We start from the raw sequence: 24,103 nt of genomic DNA, 5'->3' as shown, positions 1-24,103 counted from the left end.
CTACTATTTCTGGAAGATTATTTATGTCCTCCTTAGTGAAGACAGAACCAAAGTAATTATTCAATTGGTCTGCCATGTCCTTGCTCCCCATAATCAATTCACCTGTTTCTGTCTGTAGGGGACCTACATTTGTCTTTACCAGTCTTTTCCTTTTTACATATTTATAAAAGCTTTTACAGTCAATTTTTATGTTCCCTTCCAGTTTTCTCTCAAAATCTTTTTTCCCCTTCCTAATTAAGCCCTTTGTCCTCCTCGGCTGAACTCTGAATTTCTCCCAGTCCTCAGGTAAGCCACTTTCTCTGGCTAATTTGTATGCTTCTTCTTTGGAATTGATACTATCCCTAATTTCTCTTGTCAGCCACGGGTGCACTACCTTCCTTGATTTATTCTTTTGCCAAACTGGGATGAACAATTGTTGTAGTTCATCCATGCAACCTTTAAATGCTTGCCATTGCATATCCACCGTCAATCCTTTAAGTGTCATTTGCCAGTCTATCTTAGCTAATTCACGTCTCATACCTTCAAAGTTACCCCTCTTTAAGTTCAGAACCTTTGTTTCTGAATTAACTATGTCACTCTCCATCTTAATGAAGAATTCCACCATATTATGGTCACTCTTACCCAAGGGGCCTCTCACGACAAGATTGCTAATTAACCCTTCCTCATTGCTCAAAACCCAGTCCAGAATAGCCTGCTCTCTAGTTGGTTCCTCGACATGTTGGTTCAAAAAACCATCCCGCATACATTCCAAGAAATCCTCTTCCTCAGCACCTTTACCAATTTGGTTCACCCAATCTACATGTAGATTGAAGTCACCCATTATAACTGCTGTTCCTTTATTGCACACACTTCTAATTTCCTGTTTAATACCATCTCCGACCTCACTACTACTGTTAGGTGGCCTGTACACAACTCCCACCAGCGTCTTCTGCCCCTTAGTGTTACGCAGCTCTACCCATATCGATTCCACATCTTCCCGGCTTATGTCCTTCCTTTCTATTGCGTTAATCTCTTCTTTAACCAGCAACGCCACCCCACCTCCCCTCCCTTCATGTCTATCCCTCCTGAATATTGAATATCCCTGAACATTGAGCTCCCATCCATGATGTGGCTTGCCTGGCAGATTTAAGCATTTTTCTGGAAGTCTCAACCTCATAGCAGTCTGTCTCAATGAATTTGTTAATTTTGCAAGACATCAAATTCACAAGTGTTTTGTGAGACAGCTGACTTCTGAATTCTGTCTTAATGTGACGTACCATGCTGAATGCTCTTTCCACATCACAATTAGAATTTGGCAGCACCAAAAGCAACTTCATCAACTGGCAGAGCTGTTTGAATCTCAACTGTCCTGTGCTCACGGATTTTACTTTGGACGACTTCCCCCAGAATTCATCAACTGGCAAACTTTTGTAGTTTGTCCTCATCACTTAGGACATCAATAGAGTAGCTCCTTAGCAGCTAGCCAGCTAGTTTAAATAATGTTAGCTATGCTAATGAATGAATGACATCTGTTAAACTCACCTCAACATGTCATTTACATTTTAACCCACCATGGGCAATAGAAAATTCACTGTTGCAAACAGTGCAGCGAGCAACACTGTCAACGTACACTTTAGTGCAGTCTGGGGTGAAGTACGTTTTATATTTTCCTTTTTTGGAACATTCTGCCATGGCGCTGCAGGACACTAAACTGAACTGATGGACAATGAAAGAGAGAGAGAGAGAGATTGACTGTAAAGCCCGCCCACAGAGAAAACTGATAGGTCTACTTAGCACAAAGACAGACCAATTAGGATGCTCTCTCTCTCACTCTCTCATTACATCTGTCACTTGTTTCTCTCTCTCTCTCTCTCTCTCTCTATCTATCTCTCTCTCTATCTCTCTATCTCTCTATCTATCTCTCTCTCTCTCTCTCTCTCTCAGAGCCGCTATCAATATGCAGGGCAGACTCCTGGAACTTCCAGGAGAGCTGGGATGTCTGCACTCAGGTTGGAGGAACAACACCTTATATTCTGTCTGGGTAGCCTCCAACCTGATGGCATGAACATTGATTTCTTGAACTTCCAGTAATGACCCCTCCCCCCCCCCCCACCACCTGCACCATCCCCCATTCCCTTTTCCCCTCTCACCTTATCTCCTTGCCCGCCCATCACATCCCTTTGGTGCTCCTCCCCCTTTTTCTTTCTTCCATGGTCTTCTGTCCTCTTCTATCAGATTCCTCCTTCTCCAGCCCTGTATCTCTTTTGCCGAGCAGCTTCCCAGCTCTTTACTTCACCCCTTCCCCTCCTGGTTTCACCCATCACCTTGTGTTTCTCCTTGCCCCTCCTCCCACCTTCTATCTCCTTATTTTTTTCTCCAATCGTGCTGATCAGTCTCGGCCTGAAATATCGACTGTACTCTTTTTCCATATATATACTGCCTAGCCTGCTGAGTTCCTCCAGCAATTTTGTGTGTGTTGCCCCATTCTGGTTCCCCTCTTAGCCCTTTTCATCTCCTATCACCTCCCTCTAGTGTCTGTCCTCCTTCCCTTACCCCCATGGTTCACTGTCCTCTCTCATCAGATTCCTTCTTCTCCAGCCTTTCCCACCTATCACCTCCCAGCTTCTCACCATCACCCCTCCTCCCCCACCCACCTACCTTCCCTCTCACCTGGCTTCACCTATCCCCCACCAGTTTGAACTCTTTCCCCTCTCCTCACCTCCTTATTCCAGTCTTGATGTAGGGTTTTCACCCAAAACGTCGATTGTTTATTCATTTCCGTAGATGCTGAGATTCTCCAGCATTTTGTGTGTGTTCTGGAACTTCCAGCATCTACACATTCTCATGCATGTCTGATTTCAGTTATTGTTTCCACAAATGTGACCCTTTCCAAAAATTAACCAATGTATAAATATTTCGACAGCTCAGTCCACCACCTACAGCGTGAAGATAAAAACTGGCGAGAAAAAGAATGCGGGGACAGATGCCAACGTGTTCATTACCCTGTTTGGTGAGAAGGACGACACAGGTAATGAAGATTTCTCCATTTCAGAACCAGACTCCCAAGGCAAGATGTGGATGCGTCACAGAGAGTGCAGAGGAGATTTCCCAGATGCTGCCTGAATCAGAGAGGGTGCAGAGGAGATTTCCCAGATGCTGCCTGGAGTAGAGAGGGTACAGAAGAGATTTACCAGGATGCTGCCTGGATTAGAGAGGGTGCAAAGGAGATTCACCAGGATGCTGCCTGGAGTAGAGAAGGTGCAGAAGAGATTTACCAGGATGCTGCCTGGATCAGAGAGGGTGCAGAAGAGATTTACCAGGGTGCTGCCTGGATTAGAGAGGGTGCAGAGGAGGTTTACCAGGATGCTGCCTGGATTAGAGAGGGTGCAGAGGAGATTTACCAGGATGTTTCCTGGAACAGAGAGGGTACAGAGGAGACTTACCCAGATGCTACCTAGATTAGAAAGGATACAGAGGAGATTTACCAGGATGCTGCCTGGATCAGGGAGGGTGCAGAGGAGATTTACCAGGATGCTGCCTGGATTAGAGAGGGTGCAGAGGAGATTTACCAGGATGCTGCCTGGATTAGAGAGGGTGCAGAAGAGATTTACCAGGATGCTGCCTGGATTAGAGAGGGTGCAGAGGAGGTTTACCAGGATGCTGCCTGGATTAGAGAGGGTGCAGAGGAGATTTACCAGGATGCTGCCTGGATTAGAGAGGGTGCAGAAGAGATTTACCAGGATGCTGCCTGGAGTAGAGAGGTGCAGTGGAGGTTTACCAGGATGCTGCCTGGATCAGAGAGGGTGCAGAGGAAATTTACCAGATGCTGTCTGGAGTAGAGAGCCTGTTTTAAGAGGAAAGGTTGTGCAAGCTAGGGCTTTTCGGTTTGGACCAAAGAGAGGTGAATATTTCTTTGTTTTCCTGTGGGTGCCTGCAAGGAAATGAATTTCAAGGTTGTGCATGATATATGTACTTCGATAATAAATATATTTTGATCTTTGAACTTTGGGAGGTGACTTGATGAAGCTGTACAAGATGATAAGAAGCATAAAGGGAGCAGGCAGCCAGGGTTGAAATGGTTAATATAAGGGGGCATAACTTTAAGATGATTGCTAAAATGCAGAGGGGGCTGTGTAAGATAAACTTTTCACACAGAGTAGTGTGTGCATACAATGCGCTGCCAGAGGTGCTGGTAGAGACATATACAATAGGAGGCATTGAGGAAACTATGCGGGAAGGAAGTGTTAGATAGACCTTAGACATAGGTTAAAATGTCAGCACAACATCGTGGGCAAAGGAGCTGTACTGTGTTCTGTGTTCTACGTGAAGACAGAGTAAGAGTGAAGCCCAGCACAACTGGGTGGTGTAGCAGTGGAGTGGGGAAAAGGAAGTCACAAACCAGAGAGAATCTGGAGACGCTGGAAATCCAAAGCAACACATGCGATGGGCAGGCAGGGAGATAAGGCGAGAGAGGGAAAGGGGGATGGGGAATGGTGAAGTGCAGGGGCGTTACTGGAAGTTTAAAAAAATCAATGTTCATGCCTTCAGGTTGGAGGCTACCCAGACAGAATGTAAGGTGTTGCTCCTCCGATCTGAGTGTGGCCTGATCACGACAGTGGAGGCGGCCACGTACTGACATGTCGGAATGGGAATGGGAAGTGGAATTAAAAGCGGTGGCCACCGGGACTTCCCACTTCTTTTGATGGATGGAGCGAAGGTGCTCGGCGACATGGTGTCCCATGCTACGTTAGGTCTTACCGATTCATTGCTCGTGGACAAACTCATTAAATGCAAACTCATTAAATTATAGAGTCAATGAAAGCATGCACCTAGCAGGACAGGCAAAGAAGCATGCGTTTACAATGTAAACAGCTGTATAAAACATTGATTTCTCCTTCCGGGCTTTGTTTTCCTTTGTTTTTTCTTTTCCCCTTCCCCTTCCCTCTTGTACTATTCTCCACTCCAGCCTCCTACCTCTTCCTCTCACCTGCCTACTGCCTAAGACCTCCCTGGTGCCCCTCTCCCTTCCTTTCTCCCATGGCCCACAGTTCTTTCTGATCAGAGAGTACTTCACCTGTCAATCTCTTGGGGTCATGTACTGTGTCCGGCGCTCCCGGTGTGGCCTCCTGTATATCGGTGAGACCCGATGTAGATTGGGAGAGCGTTTTGTTGAGCACCTACGCTCCATCTGCCAGAACAAGTAAGATCTCCCAGTGGTCATCCATTTTAATTCCACCTCCCATTCCCATTCCAATATGTCAATCCATAGCCTCCTCTATTGTTGTGATGAGTCCACACTCAGGTTGGAGGAAGAACACCTTATATTCCGTCTGGGCAGCCTCCAACCTGATGGCATGAACATTGATTTCCTGGACTTCCGGTTATGGACCCCCCTCTCCTTCACCATTCCCCCCTGCCTTTTCCTTCTCTCACCTTATCCCCTTGCCTGCCCATCACTTCCCTCTGGTGCTCCTCCCCCCTTTTCTTTCTTCCATGGCCTTCTGTCCTCTCCTATCAGACTCCCTCTTCCCCAGTCCTGTATCTCTTTCAACATTCAACTTCCCAGCTCTTTACTTCAGCCCCCCTCCCCCTCCAGGTTTCACCTATCACCTTCTGTTTCTCTCTCCCCTCCCCCACCATTAAAATCTACCCCTCTTACTTTCTCTCCAGTCCTGCCTAAGGGTCTTGGCCTGAAACGCCAACTGTTCATTCCTCTTTACAGATGCTGCCTGACCTGCTGAATCAGCCAGTCATAGGACACTATAGCATAGAAAGAGGCCCTTTAACTCATCTAGTCTGTGCCAAACCATTAACCCCTAGTCCCATTGACTTAGTCCCAAACCATAGTCCTCCATCGCCCTCCCATCCATGCATCTCTCCAAATTCCTCTTAAATGTTGAAATCAAACCCACATCCATCACTTGTGCTGGCAACTCATTTCACACTCTCACCACCCTCTGAGTGAAGAAGCTCCCTGTCAGGTTCCCCTTCAACTTCTCACCTTTCACCCTTAACCCACGACCTCTCTACTCCAGTCTCAAAAAGCCTCGTTCCATTTACCCTCACAATTTTGTACACCTCTTTCAAATCTCCCCTCGATCTTCTACCTACCTTTTCTGAGGGAACAGTTTGTTAGGCCCTGGGGGGGTTTATAACCTCTAATGTGCCTCAAGACAGCAAACAGCTCCTCCTCTGTATTCTGTATAGGGTCCATGACCACACTGCTGCATTGCCTCACATCTATAGACTCTGTATCCATTTCCAGAATAAATACAAATGCAACACCTCCCCCATCTCTTTCAGCTCCACACAAAGATTACCACTCTGATCTCCCAGAGGACCAATTTTGGCCCTTGCTATTCTTGTGCTCTTCATATCTGTAGAATCCTTTTGGATTCTCATTCACCTTGTCTATTGGAGCAACCTCATGCCTTCTTTTAGCCCTCGTGATTTATTTCTGAAGCGATCTCTTACATTTCTTGTACTCCTCAAGTCCCTCATTTGTTGCTACTTGCCTATACCTATTATGCACCTCCTTCTTTGTCATAACCAGGGCCACAATATCACTCAAAAGCCAAGGTTTTCTAAACTTGTTATCCTTGCCTTTTACTCTGACAGGAACATGCAGTCTGTCAAAATTTCACTTCTGAAGGCCTCCCACTTACCAAGTACACCTTTGCCATTAAACAAGCTATTTCAAGCCACACCTGCCAGATCCTTTCTGATACCATTAAAATTGGCCTTTTTCCAACTTAGAACCTCAACCCGTAGACTAGACCTATCCTTTTCCATAATTACCTTGATGCTAATGGCATTGTGGTCACCAGATGCAAAGTGTTCCCTTCTCTCACCTGCCGTCTCATTCCCTAATAGGAGAACTAGTATCGCACTGTCTCATTGGGACTTCTACATACTGGTTAAGGAACCTTTCCTCAATGTATTTGACAAACTCAATCCCATCTAGTCCTTTGACAGTAAGGAAGCCCCAGTCAATATGTGGAAATTTAAAGCCACTTGCTATTACAACTGAATGTTCCTTGCAACAATCTGCAGTCTCTCTACAAGTTTGTTCTTCTAAATCCGGCACACTGTTGGGTGGTCTGTAATGTAGCCCTATTATCACTGACATATGTTATGAACATTCTTGTTTGGCAGCAGCTGTACCATTCAATATATAAACAAGAATACTATCAATTACAATAGGAAATATATAAAGTAAGTATGTAGTGTAAAAAGAGTTACTGTTCATGGGTTCAATGTCCATTCAGAGATCTGCTGTCGGAGGGGAAGAAGCTGTTCCTGAAACATTGAGTGTGTGTCTTCAGGCTGCTGTACCACCTCCCTGATGGTAGCAATGAGAAGAGGGCATGTACTGGGTGACAGAGGTCCTTAAAGCTGCCATCTTGAGGTCAGAGAGGCTAGTGTCCATGATGGAGCCGGTTGAGTTTACAATCTTCTGCAGCTTTTTCTGATTCTGTGCAGCTGCCCGCCTCTCCATACCAGATGGCAATGCTGTCCGCAGTATATCTGTAGAAATGTGCTAGAGCCTTTAATCTGTGGAACAAGCTTGGTCCAGAGTCAAATAGAAGGCTAATAGAATGTTGGGCTCTATAATGCGCTCAGTGGAGTTAAAGTCGAGAGACATTCTCCTGAAGCTGTATACTGTGCTTGTGAGGCCACACCTTGAGTAATGTGTACAATTTCAGTCTCCATATTGTGTGAGGGATGTGAGTGCTTTGGAGAGTCTCGAGAAAGGCAATGAGCCTAATTCCAGTTCTGCAGGGAATGAGCTATGAAGAAAGATTGAAAGTATTAAATCCTTTTACCTTAAACAGACATAAAATGAGAGGAGACATAATAGAAGTGTTCGAAATCATTAGGGGTATGAGTAAGGTAGACACCAGTCCAGCTGCTACCTCAAAATTAATTCATCATCAAGGACATGGAGCATAGGTGGAGACTGGTGAAGGAGGAGATGTCAGATTAACATCAAGAAGCATCTCTTTATACAATGAGTTGTGGACACATGGAGCAAACTACCTAGTTGTGTAGTTAAGAGTAGTACCTTAGAAACTTTCAAATCGACACTCGATAGTTATTTCAACATACTCAGTGAAAAGGAATTTGGCAAGCTTTGTTGGGGCAAATGGCCTGTTCTTGTCAAAAACTTTCTAATGTTCTAAGATCCAGCTGCTGCCTCTGCACTGATGCTAATCATCATCATCATCATCAGGTGCCATACCCAGTTTGAGCTTTGACTGCCATGGCCCACACACTCCTGTTTCGAGTCAAGTGGATCAATTCATTGGTATTCATTTCCAGTTTTCTGGCTGCTGTCTCCATCATCATTTGTCTTTGTCTTTGTCTTCCTCTTGCTTTCTTCCCATCAATCTTTCCCATAATTACCGTGCATTCTAACTCCTCTTTCCTAATCACATGTCCAATGAAGTTACGTTGCCCTTTCATGATCTCATACATTATTTCTCTTTTTGTGTTTGCTCTGTTCATGACATCTTCATTAGATATTCATTTCGTCCATGATATTCTTTGCATCCTCCTCAAAAACCACATCTCTGCTGCTTCAATTCGCTTCCTCATGTTACTAGATATTGTCCAACATTCTGAGCCATATAACATAACTGATGCTACTAGCAACTCAATATATTGAATGGTTTAAATGCTTCGGAATGGACTAGATGGACCAAAGATCTGGTTTCTGTGCTGTAGTTTTCTATCACTCTGTGACTTTATGATGAATGTGAATGTGAAATTTCCTTTTTTCCTCCAGATCTTCTTAATTTTAGATTAATCTGTTTCCCAATGTAATTAAAATTCGCTGCCACTCTGTGGATTAGTAGGCCCGATTCTTGAGGCTAAACAAATACACCTCAAAGCAATATTCAGTGAATTTGATTTACCTAAGTCTGCTTTTGTGTCCAATTCTAGGAATTGTCAATCTCAAGGCATCAAAAGCTCATAAAAATAAATTTGAAAAGGGAAATATTGACGAGTTTACTATTGAGGCCGTGGACATTGGTGCGCTGAAGAAGATCCGAATAGGACACGATAATTATGGTAAGCATGTGGGACAGGTCCAGAGTGCAGGGGCCCTCAGAGAGGCTGGACAGGTATCAGAGTGCGGGGGCCCTCAGAGGCTGGACAGGTCTCAGAGTGAAGGGGCCCTCAGACAGATTGGACAGGTCTCAGAGTGTAGGAGCCCTCAGAGACGCTGGACAGCAACAGGACACTGCAGAAACCTGATTGCCAAGATGTTTATTGTTCTGAACTCATCTTCCCTGTTCTACAACCTGGGGTGCCACAGTGGCTTCGTGGTTACTGTGATGCTAATAAAGCTCAGGATGTCAGAGATCAATCCCAGCATCCTCTGTAAGGAGTTTTTATGTCTTCCTGTGGAATGTGCGGGTTTACTCTGGGTTCTCCAGATTCCCCCTGCAGAAGTCCCGGTAAGTATGTTAAATTAGTCATTGGAAACTGTCCTGTGATTAGGTGGGGGTTAAATCGGGGCTTGAAGGGTCAAGAGGGCCTGTTCTGTTCTGTATCTCTAAATATAAAAAATAAAAAATAAATAAACATGCATAACCTATGTACTTGAGGGCAAATTATCTTTATTGGTTATTGATCGAACCTCACCCTTCCTTTTCCATAAACTCTATGTAATTATGGCCTTATGCGCACAAACCCTTCAATTTACTAAATGCAAATTCTGCAGAAACATTCTTTGCTAGAAGACTCAGGAACAATGAGCTCTGAATTAATGGTGCTCTGGACTAACACAGAAACGTGGTGATCTGGATTCACAGTGCTCTAAGTTAAATCAGGAACACTGTTCTCAGGACTGACTCAGGTACATGATGCTCCAGATTGACCCAGCACCACGATGCCCTTGATTGTCTCAGGAACGTGGTGCTCTGGATTCATGATGCTCTGGGTTGTCCCAGGAACATGGTAAAGTTGAAGTCAGGGTTTTCCTGGACAGTACTCTCTCTGTTGCACAGTTCACTATTTTACATTGCACCTCAGTACTAATGATTCCCTGTTGTTGCTACATGACCTGACTTTTCTTGATGTAGTTTTCACCATGAACTGTTTTTTCCCATATCTCCTTGCAGGGGGATGTGCTGGCTGGTTTCTGGACTGGGTGGAAATTGACGCCCCGTCACTTGGACAATTGCTGCGATTCCCATGTGGCCGCTGGCTGGATAAAGCTGAGGATGACGGGTACATAGTGAGGGACCTTTTCCCTGCAGACCTGCAGACCAAAGACTACATTCCATGTACGTTACTTTCTGCTACCTCAGCTCGTGAGAACACTGCCAACAGTCTGAGCTCACAGCGACAAAATGATCTGCTTCCTTCATATTTTATCGCATGAGGGCAAATGGGAAGGCTCTGCTGGGGTTTGGGGATTCGGAATCAGAATCAGGTTTAATATTGCTAGTGTACTGTACGTTGTGAAATGTGTTGTTTTGCAGCAGTATATTGCAACACATTAAAATATATTATTCTGTAATTACATCTACAAATAAATAAGTAGTGCAAAAGGACCAAAATAGTGAGGAGGTGTTCATGAGCTCAGGCTGGTGGAGGGGAAGAGGCTGTTCCTGAAACGGTAAGTGTGAGTCTTCAGGCTCCTGTACGATGAGAAGAGGGCATGTCCTGGGTGATGAGGGTCCTTAATGGTGGATGCTGCCTTCCTGAGGTCTCACCTTCTGAATGTGGCCTCGACGCTGTGGAGGCTGGCGCCCATGATACAGCTGAGTGAGTTTACAACCTGTTGCAGCTTTTATCGATCCTGTGCAGTGGCCCTTCCAGACCAGCCAGGGAGTCTCAGTAATGGATCCAGGCAGAACAGCACTTGCCCCTCTGGAAGTCTGTTCCCAAACTCCAGAATACAAACGCAAAGGAGCTGAATCTGTGCTTCCCCCTGTTCCTGTTGCAGTTGTTCCCTACGAAATCACCGTACGTACCTCTGACATATACGGGGCAGGGACAGACGCCGACGTCTTCATCGTCCTGTATGGCAGAGACGGCATCTGCACTCACCGGAAGTCACTGTGCATTAACAAGCGAGAGCGGAAGATGTACTTTAAGAGAGGCGCCGTCAACAAGTTCATTGTAGAGGTATGCAGAAATGCTTTCAGTGCATCTAATCCATGTGTGTACCTTCACAGGAAGACAGTAAACACCAAGACAATGAAGTATATAATCACATCATATTCCCATCAGCCAAACTAACAGGCTGCTCTGAAACACCTCGGCCTGTACTTGCTGAAGTTTAGAGTGAAGGTTATCTCACTGAAACCCATCGAATGTTGAAATGCAAGCAACACATACAGAATGTTAGCAGCAAGCCGAGATAGAATGGATGTGGTGAGGATAGTTCCAAAAGTGGGAGAGCTTGGGGCCAGGGGCTCAGCCTCTGAATACAAGGACATTCCTTTAGAACAGAGATGTAGAGGGCCAGGGTATCACAACAAGAGAAGATCTGCAGATGCCGGAAATCCGAGCAACACACACAAAATGCTGAAGGAACTCAGCAGGCCAGGCAGCATCTATGGAAAAAAGCACAGTGTATGTTTCAGGCTGAGACATTTCAGCAGGAGTGGAGACAAAAGATGAGGGGTCAGAGTAAGAAGGTGGGGGGAGGGGAGGAAGAAACACAAGGTGATGGGTGAAACCGGGAGGGGGAGGGGTGAAGTAAAGAGCTGGGAAGCTGATTGGTGGAAGAGATACAGGGCTGGAGAAGGGGGAGTCTGATAGGAGAGGATAGAAGGCCATGGAAGAAAGAAAAGGGGAGAGGAGCACCAGAGGGAGGTGATGGGTAAGCAAGGGAATAAGGTGGGAGAGGGAAAAGGGATGGGGAATGGTGAAGGAGATGGGGGACATTACTGGAAGTTCGAGAAATCAATGTTATAATCCTTATATTCCATCTGGGTAGCCTCTAACCTGATGAACATTGATTTCTCGAACTTCCAGTAAAGGCCATTTATTTTTGCATTGTATGTGTTAATGCCCCGGTTACGATTTTTATTGTTAATGCTGTAGGGTATTTCAATTAGTAGCTTTCTGTAAAAGCAGTGTGTCCTGCTGATAGTGCTTGGCCTTTGATTAGATCAGGAGCTGTGATGTTCAGCTGAGGGACGTTGTGTCAGCCAATCAAGATGGTGGAATTAAGAGAAGGTTCCAGAGCAGGGGTGTCATTTTAGGTCACGGGCCGGATCAGTTGTGCACGCGCGTGTGCTCCCACAGCTTTCGTTGCCTTCGTTTTTTCAACCTGCTCTCATGTGCCTCAGTCTCTGCCTAACTACAAAGTGTTTCACTTTACGAATTTCGTTTCTTATGAAGAAGATTGCCTAGCAAGTATTATTTTTATGATTGGTATTAACTTACAGTCGTAGGCTACAAGCAAGTTGTGATGAGAGAAAGAAAAAACAATGCTATTTTGGCTAAGATTGTTTTGCGAGCCACACCCTTTCCATTAATAAACCATTTGAAATCGAACATTAGCAAACACAAATGTAGACCTAACGAAACAAATTGTAAATGTAGGCTACACAACTGCACCTAATTTTTATTAGCCTGCTTCCAGCGATCAAACTCAGACAATGAACACAGTTAGCCTCTAATTTTTATTGAAGTGATCACATTTACAATAATAGAATAGTCAGAAAATGAATGAATCACAGTATTATGACACTCAATATTTCATAATGCATTTTGCTTACATGTCGCAGTGTATCGAACAGTGTCACTCAGTTTTCACTTGCTGCTTCCAGACACCTGACACCTCTTGTCTTTAACCAGCCTGTCAACATCAGGGACCAGTTTCTGGGCAGTTGTGATTTTCATAATCTCATTTAGATGTCTGTGTGTCAGCTGCGAGCACAGTTTGGATTTGTTAATGTTCATTATGGAGAACGCCTGCTCACAGAGATGTTGTCCCAAACATGCAAAGGATCTTTGAGGCAAAGTCTGTCATCTTGGGGTACATTGGTCCCAGGTATTGATAGAACGAGTCCAGACCCACAGTCTCAAATTTATATTTCAAAGCCGAATTACACTGAATTTCAATTAGTTCCATTTGGAGTTCCTCTGGCACATCTGATGCTGCGTTGACGGCAAACGGCGAGCAAAATATTGAGAAATCCTTCTCGAGCTGAGTGAAGACTTGGAAACGATTCTGAAACTCACTTTTCAGTCGTGATATTTTGTCCTTGTACCTGTCCATGTTGTCATTATTCCCATGAGCGACACGCACAGACTGCAAAGAGGGGAGATGAGCTGGGTTGCTCTGGGATAGTTGCATCTCCCACAGGCCTAATTTAATTTGAAAGGCACAAATGCTGTCACAGTATTCCGTAACAAATTTGCTGTGGCCTTGCATGTTAACATTAAGCACACTTAAGAGCTCTGTTATATCCACCAAAAATGCAAGATCATGAAGCTAGTCTGGGTCATTCAACTCTGCCACTGGCTTCCCTTTCTCATTCATGAATAGTCCAACTTCCACACGTAATTGAATAAAAATGTTTGAGCACAACCCCTCGGCTCAACCAGCAGACCTCAGTGTGGTAGGGTAGGCCGTGTCCAATTTTACTTTCAGACAAAAGAGTGTCAAATTGCCGATGGTTGAGTCCCTTGGCTCTAATAAAATTAACCGTTTTGATTACTACATCCATGACATTGTCCATTTTCAGGCTCCTGCTACATAATGCCTCTTGGTGTATAATACAATGAAAATTCCAGAGTTCCTGCGCCATCTGTTGCCACGCTGACAGCGTGACTCCAGTCAACCCCCAGTCTGTCCAAGGCCTCGACGAGGCTGGGGAAAATGTCGTTCGCCATTGTGGTGTTTGTCATGGGCACCATCTCCACAGACTCCTTGGTGACGGTCAAAGATGCATCAACACCATGAATAAATATTCCCAATTGAGCTACATCAGTCACGTCGGTGCTCTCATCAATTGCACTAAAGACCTTCACTTTGTCTTTTAGTTGACTGTTCAAATCTCCCGCAAGGTCCCCGATTCTCTCTGCCACAGTATTTCTTGACAAGCTGATATTACCAAAAGCCTGTCTCTTCTCAGGGCACCAGCTCAGCCGCCGTCAGCATGAATGATGAATTCCCCCTCTGAGTATGGCTTCGACGCAGCAGCTATTTTGTTGGCAATAATATAGCTGGCCTTGACAGCTCCATCATGAGTCTCTCGACTTTTGGTGAACACTGATTGCTGTTTTTTCAGAGCTGCTTCAAGCTCGTTTACCTTTTGCGTTCTGAGTCGTCCTGCGTACTTGTCATATTTTTCTCCATGTGACGTCTCAAAGTGTCGTTTGATATTTTACTCTTTTGCCACAGCCACTTGTTGTGAGCATATCAGACACACAAGTTTGCCGTTGACCTCACAGAAGAAAAAACAATCTTTCCAATTATCGTTGAATATCCGACTTTTGATGTCAACTTTTCTTTTCTTGGAAAGCATTTTGAACCACAGCAGCCAAGTCTCAGGCTTGCTACAGGTGTTACTTACCTGAGTACTCTGTGTGATTATACTGTGTCTGACGACGTAAGTGGGGTCCTGGTGGTCTTCATTGCAGGGTGGTAGGTGCTTTTATGCAGAACGCCATGCAAATATTCCTGAACATTTGCCGCATTTCGTTTGTATATTTCCCTGAGAACATCTGTTCCCAATTTTTACTGCCTAATAGCTTCATATTTCCCCTTACTCCAATTGAACACTTTCCTAACTTGTCTGTTCCTATCTCTCTCCAAAGCTATAGTAAAGGAGATAGAACTGTGATCACTATCTCCAAAATGCTCTCCCACTCAGAGACCTGATACCTGACCAGGTTCATTTCCCAATACCAGATCAAGTACAGCCTCTCCTCTTGTAGGCTTTTCTAGATATTGTGTCAGGAAACCTTCCTGAACACACCTAACAAACTCCACCCCATCTAAACCCCTTGATCTAGGGAGATGCCAATCAATATTTGGGAAATTAAAATCTCCCACCACGACAACCCTGTTATTATTGCATCTTTCGAGAATCTGTCTCCCTATCTGCTCCTCAATGTCCCTGTTACTATTGGGTGGTCTACAAAAAACAACCAGTAGGGTTATTGACCGCTTCCTGTTCCTAATTTCCACCCACGAAGACTCAGTAGACAATCCCTCCATGACTTTCTCCTTTTCTGCGGCTGTGACACTATCTCTGATCAACAGTGCCACGCCCCCACCTCTTTTGTCTCTCTCCCTGTCCTTTCTGAAACATCTAAAGCCTGGCACTTGAAGTAACCATTCCTGTCCCTGAGCCATCCAAATCTCTGTTCTGGCCATAACATCATGGCTCCAAGTTCTGATCCACGCTCTAAGCTCATCTGCTTTGTTCATAATTTTTATAAAATCATGATTTTATATAAATCTTCATGATTTTTACAAAGGACATGGATGAGGAAGTGGAGGGATGGGTTAGTAAGTTTGCTGATAACACAAAGGTTGGGGGTGTTGTGGATAGTGTGGAGGCCTGTCAGAGCTTACAGCGGGACATTGATAGGATGCAAAACTGGGCTGAGAAGTGGCAGGTGGAGTTCAACCCAGATAAGTGTGAAGTGGTTCATTTTGGTAGGTCAAATTTGATGGCAGAATATAGTATTAATGGTAAGACTCTTGGCAGTGTGGAGGATCTTGGGGTCCAAGTCCATAGGACATTCAAAGCTGCTCTGCATTTTGACTCTGTGGTTAAGAAAGCATACGATGAATTGGCCTTCATCAGTCGTGGGATTGAGTTTAGGAACCAAGAGGTAATGTTGCAGCTATGTAGGACCCTGGTCAGACCCCACTTGGAGTACTGTGCTCAATTCTGGTCACCTCAGTATAGGAAGGATGTGGAAACCATTGAAAGGGTGCAGAGGAGATTTACAAGGGTGTTGCCTGGATGGGGGAACATGCCTTATGAGAATAGGTTGAGTGAACTCGGCCTTTTCTCCTTGGTGGGACAGAGGATGAGGGGTGACCTGATAGAGGTGTATAAGATGATGAGAGGCATTGATCGTGTGGATAGTCAGAAGCTTTTTCCCAGGGCTGAAATGGCTAACGCGAGAGGGCACAGTTTTAAGGTGCTTGGAAGTAGGTTCAGAGGAAATATCAGGGGTAAGTTTTTTTATGCAGAGAGTGGTGTGTGCATAGAATGGGTTGCCGGCGACAGTGGTGGAGACAGATACGATATTGTCTTTTAAGAGACTCCCGTACAGGTATAAGGAGCTCAGAAAAATAGAGGGCTATGGATTACCCTCGGTAATTTCTCGGGTAAGGACATGTTCAGCTTTGTGGGCCGAAGGGCCTGTATTGTGCTGTGGGTTTCCTATGTTTCTTCTCTATTACTTTGACACTCCTTGCATTAAAATAGACACATCTCAAACCATCGGTGTGAGCGTGTCCCTTCTCTATCACCTGCCTATCCTCCCTTTCACACTGCCTACAAGCTTTCTCTATTTGTGAGCCAACCGCCCCTTCCTCCATCTCTTCAGTTCAGTTCCCACCCCCCAACAATTCTAGTTTAAACTCTCCCCAACAGCCTTAGCAAACCTCCCCGCCAGGATATTGGTCCCCCTGGGATTCAAGTGCAACCCATCCTTTTTGTACAGGTCACTCCTGCCCCAAAAGAGGTCTCAATGATCCAGAAATCTGAATCCCTGCCCCCTGCTCCAATCTCTCAGCCACGCATTTATCCTCCACCTAATTCTATTCCTATAATCACTGTCACATGGCACAGGCAGTAATCCCAAGATTACTACCTTTGTGGTCCTGCTTCTCAACTTCCTTCCTAATTCCCTGTAGTCTGTTTTCAGGATCTCCTCCCTTTTCCTGCCTATGTTGGTACCAATATGTACCACGACCTCTGGCTGTTCTCCTTTCCACTTCAGGATATCATGGATGTGATCTGAAACATCCCGGACCCTGGCACCTGGGAGGCAAACTACCATCCGTGTTTCTTTCCTGGGTCCACAGAATCGCCTGTCTGACCCCCTAACTATAGAGTCCCCTATCACTACTGTCATCCTCTTCCTTTCCCTACCCTTGGGTAGAAGGCAGGAGACTGAGATGAGAGGGATAATAATCAGCCGTGATGGAACGATGGAGCAGACTCAATGGGCTGAATGGCCTTCGTCTGTTCATGTGTTTTGGATATGGATTTGGAATATCTAATTTTAAACTGTTTGAGGCTAGCAAGCTGCCAAAATCAAGTGGACAATCGTGGATGCTGCAGTCGTGCAGTAATCAGTGATATAGTATTAGAACCTGGACGTCGGAGTTCGGAGTTCGATTCCGGCATCCTCTGTCAGGAGTTTGTTCATCCTCCCTGTGGAGTAATCTTCGGCCAGTTAATAGGTGAATTGCTCATTGTAAACGGTGCCCTGATTGGGCGAGGGTTAAACCCGTGGTTGCTGTGCCTGTTCCATGTGGTCTTTCTAAATAAATTAATAAACAAAAGTTAATAAGCAAAAGACATTAAGTGAAATAAATATTAGAATAAAACCTGTTCCTTTCAGTTGGAAGACGTTGGGGAGTGCATTGAGAAGATCCGAATTGGGCATGATGGACGAGGCATCAGCTCTGGGTGGCACTTGGATAGTGTGGAGATCCGGAGGCTGCTGTCAAAGGGGAAGGTCAGTCTCACGGCAGATATTGAATTCAATTGACTTTATTTCTTACATCCTTCACATGCATGAGGAGTAAAAATCTTTACGTTACGTCTCCGTCTGAATGTGCAATGTACAATTTATAATAAATAGCATGTACAACAGGACAGTCAATATAACATAGAAATACAATTGTGTCAGCATGAATGAATCAGTCTGATGGCCTGGTGGAAGAATCTGTCCCGGAGCCTGTTGGTTCTGGCTTTTATGCTGCGGTACCGTTTCCCGGATGGTAGCAGCTGGAACAGTTTGTGGTTTGTGGTTTAATAAATTTATTAATTTATTTAGAAAGACCACATGGAATCATCGGGTCCCCAATGATTCTTCAGGCCCTTTTTACACACCTGTCTCTGTGAGTGTCCTGAATAGTGAGAAGTTCACAGCTGGAGATGCGCTGGGCTGTCCACACCACTCTCTGCAGAGTCCTGCGATTGAAGGAAGTACAGTTCCCATACCAGGCAGTGATGCAGCCCATCAGGATGCTCTCCCTATAGAAAGCCCTTAGGATTTGGGAGCCCATACCAAACTTCCTCAACCGTCTGAGGTGAAAGAGGTGCTGTTGTGCCTTTTTTCAGCACACAGCCGGTATGTACGGACCACGTGAGATCCTCAGTGATGTGTATGCCGGGGAACTTAAAGCTGTTCACCCTCTCAACCCCAGATCCATTGATGTCTATAGGGGTTAGCCTATATAATCCTATACAATCCCTTACTCACTCTTCCTTCAGTTAGTCCTGACGAAGGGTCTCGGCCTGAAACATCGACTGCACCTCTTCCTACAGATGCTGCCTGGCCTGCTGCGTTCACCAGCAACTTTGATGTGTGTTGCTTGAATTTTCAGCATCTGCAGAATTCCTGTTGTTAAGGGTTAGCCTGTCTCCATTCCTCCTGTAGTCCACAACCAGCTCCTTAGTTTTTGCGACATTGAGGGAGAGGTTGTTTTCTTGACAACACTGTGTTAAGGTGATGACTTCTTCCCTGTAGGCTCTGATATTCACTGGATCTGGAGTTTCAGCAGGGATCCCAGGAAAGGCATGGGAACACAACCTTTCAATGTGTTCTTCAGCCTCTAGGCAGATTTAATTTGCTCCCTGTGTTTGTGTAAAATCCCAGTGCCTATTCATTTATTAGTTTCTAGCTTTTCTCACCTGAGCTCTGAACTGAGTTTATAATTTAGTTGCTGGAATGATCGTCATTCAGAAAATATTCAAGGGAATTTACCTACATTTTGGGGCATACGCTCCCTAAGGAAATTAAAACCCCAAAAATGTTTTACGGAGATCTTCAGCAATATGCAGATCTGTCAACAATATTATCTGAATAATTTTAAAGCTATAGAGTGATGAAAAGTACACCACAGGAGGAGGCTTTCCAGTCCATGTCGAACGACTAATCTGCCCAGTCACATCAACCTGCACCTGGACCATAGCCCTCCATACCCCTACCCCGCCCCATCCATGCAATTATCAAAATTTCTCTTCAACGTTGCAATCAAGCCCACATTCTCCACATAAAATTATAAATGACAAAGACTGAAAAAACAACCAGCATGCAAAAGTAACCAAATTCTGCAAGTAAAGAAAAAAATAACAACGAGAACATGAGTTGTCGAGTCCCTGAAAGTGAGTCCGTAGGTTGTGGAATCAGTTCAGTGTTGAGGTGAGTGAAATTGTCCACACTGGTTCAGGAGCCTGATGGTTAATGGGTAAAAACTCTTCCAGAGCTTGGTGGTGTGGGGCCTAAGGCTGCTGTAACTCCTCTCCGAGGGCAGCAGCGAGAAGCATGACCTGGGTGGTAGGGGCCCTCGATGATGGACGTTGCTTTCCTGTGGCGACGTGCTCAATGGTGGGGAGGGCTTTACCTCTGATGGTCTGGGCCATCTCCACTGCTTTTTGAAGAATTTTCTGTTGAAGGGCATTGGTACTTCCATATCAGGCCGTGATGCACCCAGTCAGTATACTCTCCACCACATATCTATCGAAAGTTATCAAATATGTGCACACCTCTTTACAGTGCCAGCAACCACTGATCAGCCACTGACAGTCAGGAGTTTGTACAGTTCCCTGTGATCTCCCACATCCCAAAGACGTATGGCTTGGGGTTAGTGTGTTGTGGGCATGGTGTGTTGGCACGGGAAGCATGGCGACACTGGCGGGCTGTCCCAGCACATCCTCACTGATTCGATTTGATGTGGACAACACATTTCACGTGTACATGTGGCAAATAAAACTAACCTATACATCACTGGAATCCTTCACACATTCGGAGGAGGATTTACGTATCAATTCTACACACTACCACCCCTCGCTCATTGTACTTACCCAGTAATGCTGATAACTTACCAGTCCCAAACTGGAACTCCCTTTAACCAGTCTTTTCATCCAACACCTATCGATGATAGACACAAGCCATCAGCAAGGGCAGCCAGATCTCCCACTGGGTTTGTGACCCTTGTGATTTTGGACTGTAGGACATAGTCTCTATGTCAGCTGCCTATTCTTAAAAGGTGCAAAGTCTAATCAAGCCAAGAAGACAGACATTGAGAAAAGCAATGGGCCAATTTGTTTTGTCGACTCAGACTGTGATACGCCCACTATCTAGTTCACTTGCTCACTGTCTCGTTCACAGTTAGGATGAAAATACATTTAATTTCAATGACAATCTAGCAAAGTACTGGACTGCATCAACAGGAAGGTAGCAAGCAAGAGACGATATACTATATGAACTTTATTTAATAAAGATGACTGCAGGATAAAATTCAACTCTCACAAGATTCAGAATGGTGCACTGTCTGTCAACAACACAAGAGCAATTCTGTACAGAGCTGAAATGCACCTGATCACAACTTTCTTCTCCTTCAGGAGACAGTCACGATGAGAACCAGTCAAAACTCAATGTCTAGGAACTAAGAATCAAGATCCAGCTTGAACTGAAATGATGAAAAATATTTTGCTCACTGTTCAATTATTGGAAATTATTGGTTAACAAAAGTACTTGTCCTCTCTTCTTCAAAAGAAAGCTTAGTTTCCCAGCAGCACACAAAATTTTGCAGGAACTCAGCAAGTCAGGCAGCATCTGCGGATGGAAATAAACAGTCAATATTTTGGGCCGCTTCCCCCGGTTTTCTCCCACACTGGGTTAGGGTTGAGTTGGGGGCATGGTGTGTTGGTACCGGAAGCATGGCGATACTTGCTGATTTGATTCAACATGAACGACGCATTTCACTGTATGTTTCGATGTTTCAATGTACACGTGACAAATTTAAAATGTTCCAGTTCAGGTTTAATTGTCATTCAGCCGTATTGACTGAGACAGCTGCATGAGGTCATTCTTACCCTCAGTCATCAGGCTCTATAATGAGTCAACCCAGAGCCAGGGAAGTGATCTTGCAACCTTTGGCTTGTAAATGTGGTGTATCTTATTTTAAGGTAACTTATTTTTATTCTTCTTTTTACTTCTTTTCTAATATTTGTACATCTGTGCACTTGTAATGTTACTGTGACACTGCAATTTCCTTTAGGATCAGTAAAGTATCTACCTATCAGTCTGTATATGAATACCCATGCACACAGCCAGACGAAACAGCGTTACTCCAGGGCCAAGGTACAAGACACAGTACCAACAATCACACACATAATAGGGCACTTATAAAACCTTAAGACATAGGAGCAGAAGTAGGCCATTCAGCCCATTGAGTTCTGGATCCCACTCATCACTATACACCTGCCTTCTCGCCATATCCTTTGATGCCCTGACCGATCAAGAAACTATGAACTTCTGCTTTAAATATACCCATGGAATTGGCCTCCACCGCAGTCTGTGGCAGAGCATTCCACAGATTTACTACTCTCCTGCTAAAAAAATTCCTCCTTACCGCTGTTCTAAAGAGTCACCCCTCAATTTTGAGGCTGTGCCCTCTGGTTCTGGTACCCCCACCACAACAAACATCCTCTCCACATCCACCCTATCCAGTCCTTTCTACATTCGATAGGGTTCAATGAGATCCCCACGCATTCTTCTAAATTCCAGTGAGTACAGGCACAAGGCAGCCAAGTGCTCCTGGTATGTTAACACTTTCATTCCTGGAATCATCCTCATGAATCTTCTCTGGACTCTCTCTAATGACAAAACATCCTTTCTGAGATATGGGACCCAAAACTGTTGACAATACTCCAAGTGCAGCCTGACTAGTGTCTTATAAAAGCTCTGCATTATCTCCTTGCTTTTAAATTCTATTCCCCTTGAAAGAAATGCCAACATTGCATTTGCCTTCTTTACTACAGACTCAACCTGTAAATTAACCTTCTGAGGGTCTTGCATGAGGACTCCTAAGCCCCTCTGCACCTCTGATGTTTGAATTTTCTCCCCATTTAGATAATAGTCTGCACTGTTTATTTTTACCAAAATGCATTATCATACATTTCCCAACACTGTACATTTCCCAACACTGCAATCGCATTGCTTCATCAGCACTACCTACCCCTCCACCTATCTTCATATCATCCGCAAACTTTATCACAAATCCATCAATTCGATTATCTAAATCATTGACAAACAATATGAAAAATAACAGTCCCAATACTGACCCCTGAGGAACACCACCAGACACTGGCAGTCAACCAGAAAAGCCCCCTTTTATTCCCACTCTCTGTCTCCTGCCTGTCAGCCATTCCTTTAACTATGCCAGTATCTTTCCTGCAATGCCATAGTAATTTATCTTGTTATCAGCCTCATGTGCGGCACCCTATCAAACGCTTTCTGAAAATCCACGTAAATGACATTCACTGTCTCTCCTTTGTCCACCCTGCTTGTTACTTCCTCGAAGAATTCTAACAGATTTGTCAGGGAAGATTTCCCTGTACATAAACCATGCTGACTTTGACTTATTTTATCATTCGTCTCCAAGTACCTCGAAACGTCATCCATAATAATAGACTCCAACACTTTCCCAACCACTGAGGTTAGGCTCACTGGCCTATAATTTCCTTTCTTTTGCCTTTCACCCTTCTTAAAGAGTGGAGTGACATTTCCAATTTTCCATTCCTCTGGGACCATGCCAAAATCAAGTGATTCTTGAAAGATCATGACCAATGCATTCGTTATCTCTTCATTCCCTCTCTCAGGACTCTGGGATGTAGTCCATCTGGTCCAGGTGACTTATCCACCTTAAGACCTTTGAGTTTGCCTTGCACTTTTTCCTTTGTAATAGCAATGGCACTCACTCCTGCTCCCTGACACTTACAGACCTTTGGCACACTGCTAGTGTCTTCCACAGTGAAGACTGATGCAAAGTACCCATTAAGTTCACTTGCTATTTCTTTGTCCCCCATTACTACCTCACCAGCATCATCTTCCAGTGGTCCAATATCAATTCTCACCTTCTTTTTACCCTTTATATAACTGAAAAAACTTTTAGTATCCTGCTTTCTATTATCAGCTCGTTTGCCCTCATATTTCATCTTTCCCTTCTTATAGCTGTTTCAGTTGCTCTTTGTTGGATTTTAAAAGCTTCCCATTCACTTTTGCTGCCTTATATGCCCTTTCCTTGTCTTTTATGCAGTCCTTAACTTTCTTTGTCAGCCACCATTGCCTACCCCTGTCATTTGAGAACAACTCCTTCTGTGGGACATATCTATCCTGCACCTTGTGAACTATTCCCAGAAACTTCAGCCACCTCTGCTCTGCCGTCATCCCTGCCAGTATCTTCTTCCAACCCACCGGGGCAGCCTCCGCTTTCATACCTCTTTAATTTCCTTAATTCCATTGCAATACTGATACATGTGAGTTATGCTTCTCCCTCTCAAATTGCAGTATGAATTCAATTGTATTATGATCACTGCCTCCTAAGGATTCCTTTACATTGATCTCCCTAATAAGACCTGGGTTACTACACAACACCCAATCTCAGATAGCCTTTCCCTGAGTAGGCTTAAACACAAGCTGCTCTAAAAAGCCATCTCATAGGCATTCAACAAATCCCCTCTCTTGCAATCTGACTCCAGCCTGATTTTCCCAATCCCCTTGCATATTGAAGTTCCCCATTACCCTTATTACATGCCCTTTCTGGCTCCCACTGCAATCTTAATCCCACAACTTGGCTACTATTTGGAGGCCTATACATGATTCCCATAAGTTTTTTTTTACCCTTGCAGTTTCTTAAATCCACTCACAAAGATTTGACATTCTCTGACCCTGTGTCACCTCCTTCCAAAGATGTAATTCCATCTCTTAACGACAGAGCCACCCCACCAGCTTTGCCTTCCTGCCTGTCCTTTCGATCCAAAGTGTATCTGTTGATGTTAAGCTCCCAGCTATGGCCTTCATTCAGCCACGACTCAGTGACGCCCATAACATCATACTGACCAATCTGTAATTGCACCACGAGTTCATCCACCTTATTTCAAAT

The 24,103-nt window shown here is 44.6% G+C and overlaps 1 protein-coding gene across 1 annotated transcript in view; it reads left to right on the top strand.

Moving 5' to 3' along the window:
• The window catches only part of LOC140194870 (lipoxygenase homology domain-containing protein 1-like), a 351,891-nt gene that overhangs the window by 249,678 nt on the left and 78,110 nt on the right, over positions 1 to 24,103 (top strand). The window contains exons 29-33 of the mRNA XM_072252157.1: positions 2,903 to 3,007; positions 8,926 to 9,054; positions 10,110 to 10,274; positions 10,940 to 11,121; positions 17,548 to 17,664. Of these exons, the coding sequence (XP_072108258.1) occupies positions 2,903 to 3,007; positions 8,926 to 9,054; positions 10,110 to 10,274; positions 10,940 to 11,121; positions 17,548 to 17,664 (698 nt within the window). The remainder of the gene's footprint in view (positions 1 to 2,902; positions 3,008 to 8,925; positions 9,055 to 10,109; positions 10,275 to 10,939; positions 11,122 to 17,547; positions 17,665 to 24,103) is intronic.

Source organism: Mobula birostris, chromosome 3 (genome assembly GCF_030028105.1).
Source record: "Mobula birostris isolate sMobBir1 chromosome 3, sMobBir1.hap1, whole genome shotgun sequence".
Taxonomy (NCBI): Eukaryota; Metazoa; Chordata; class Chondrichthyes; order Myliobatiformes; family Myliobatidae; genus Mobula; species Mobula birostris.
This window is presented reverse-complemented; position numbering and strand designations above follow the sequence as displayed.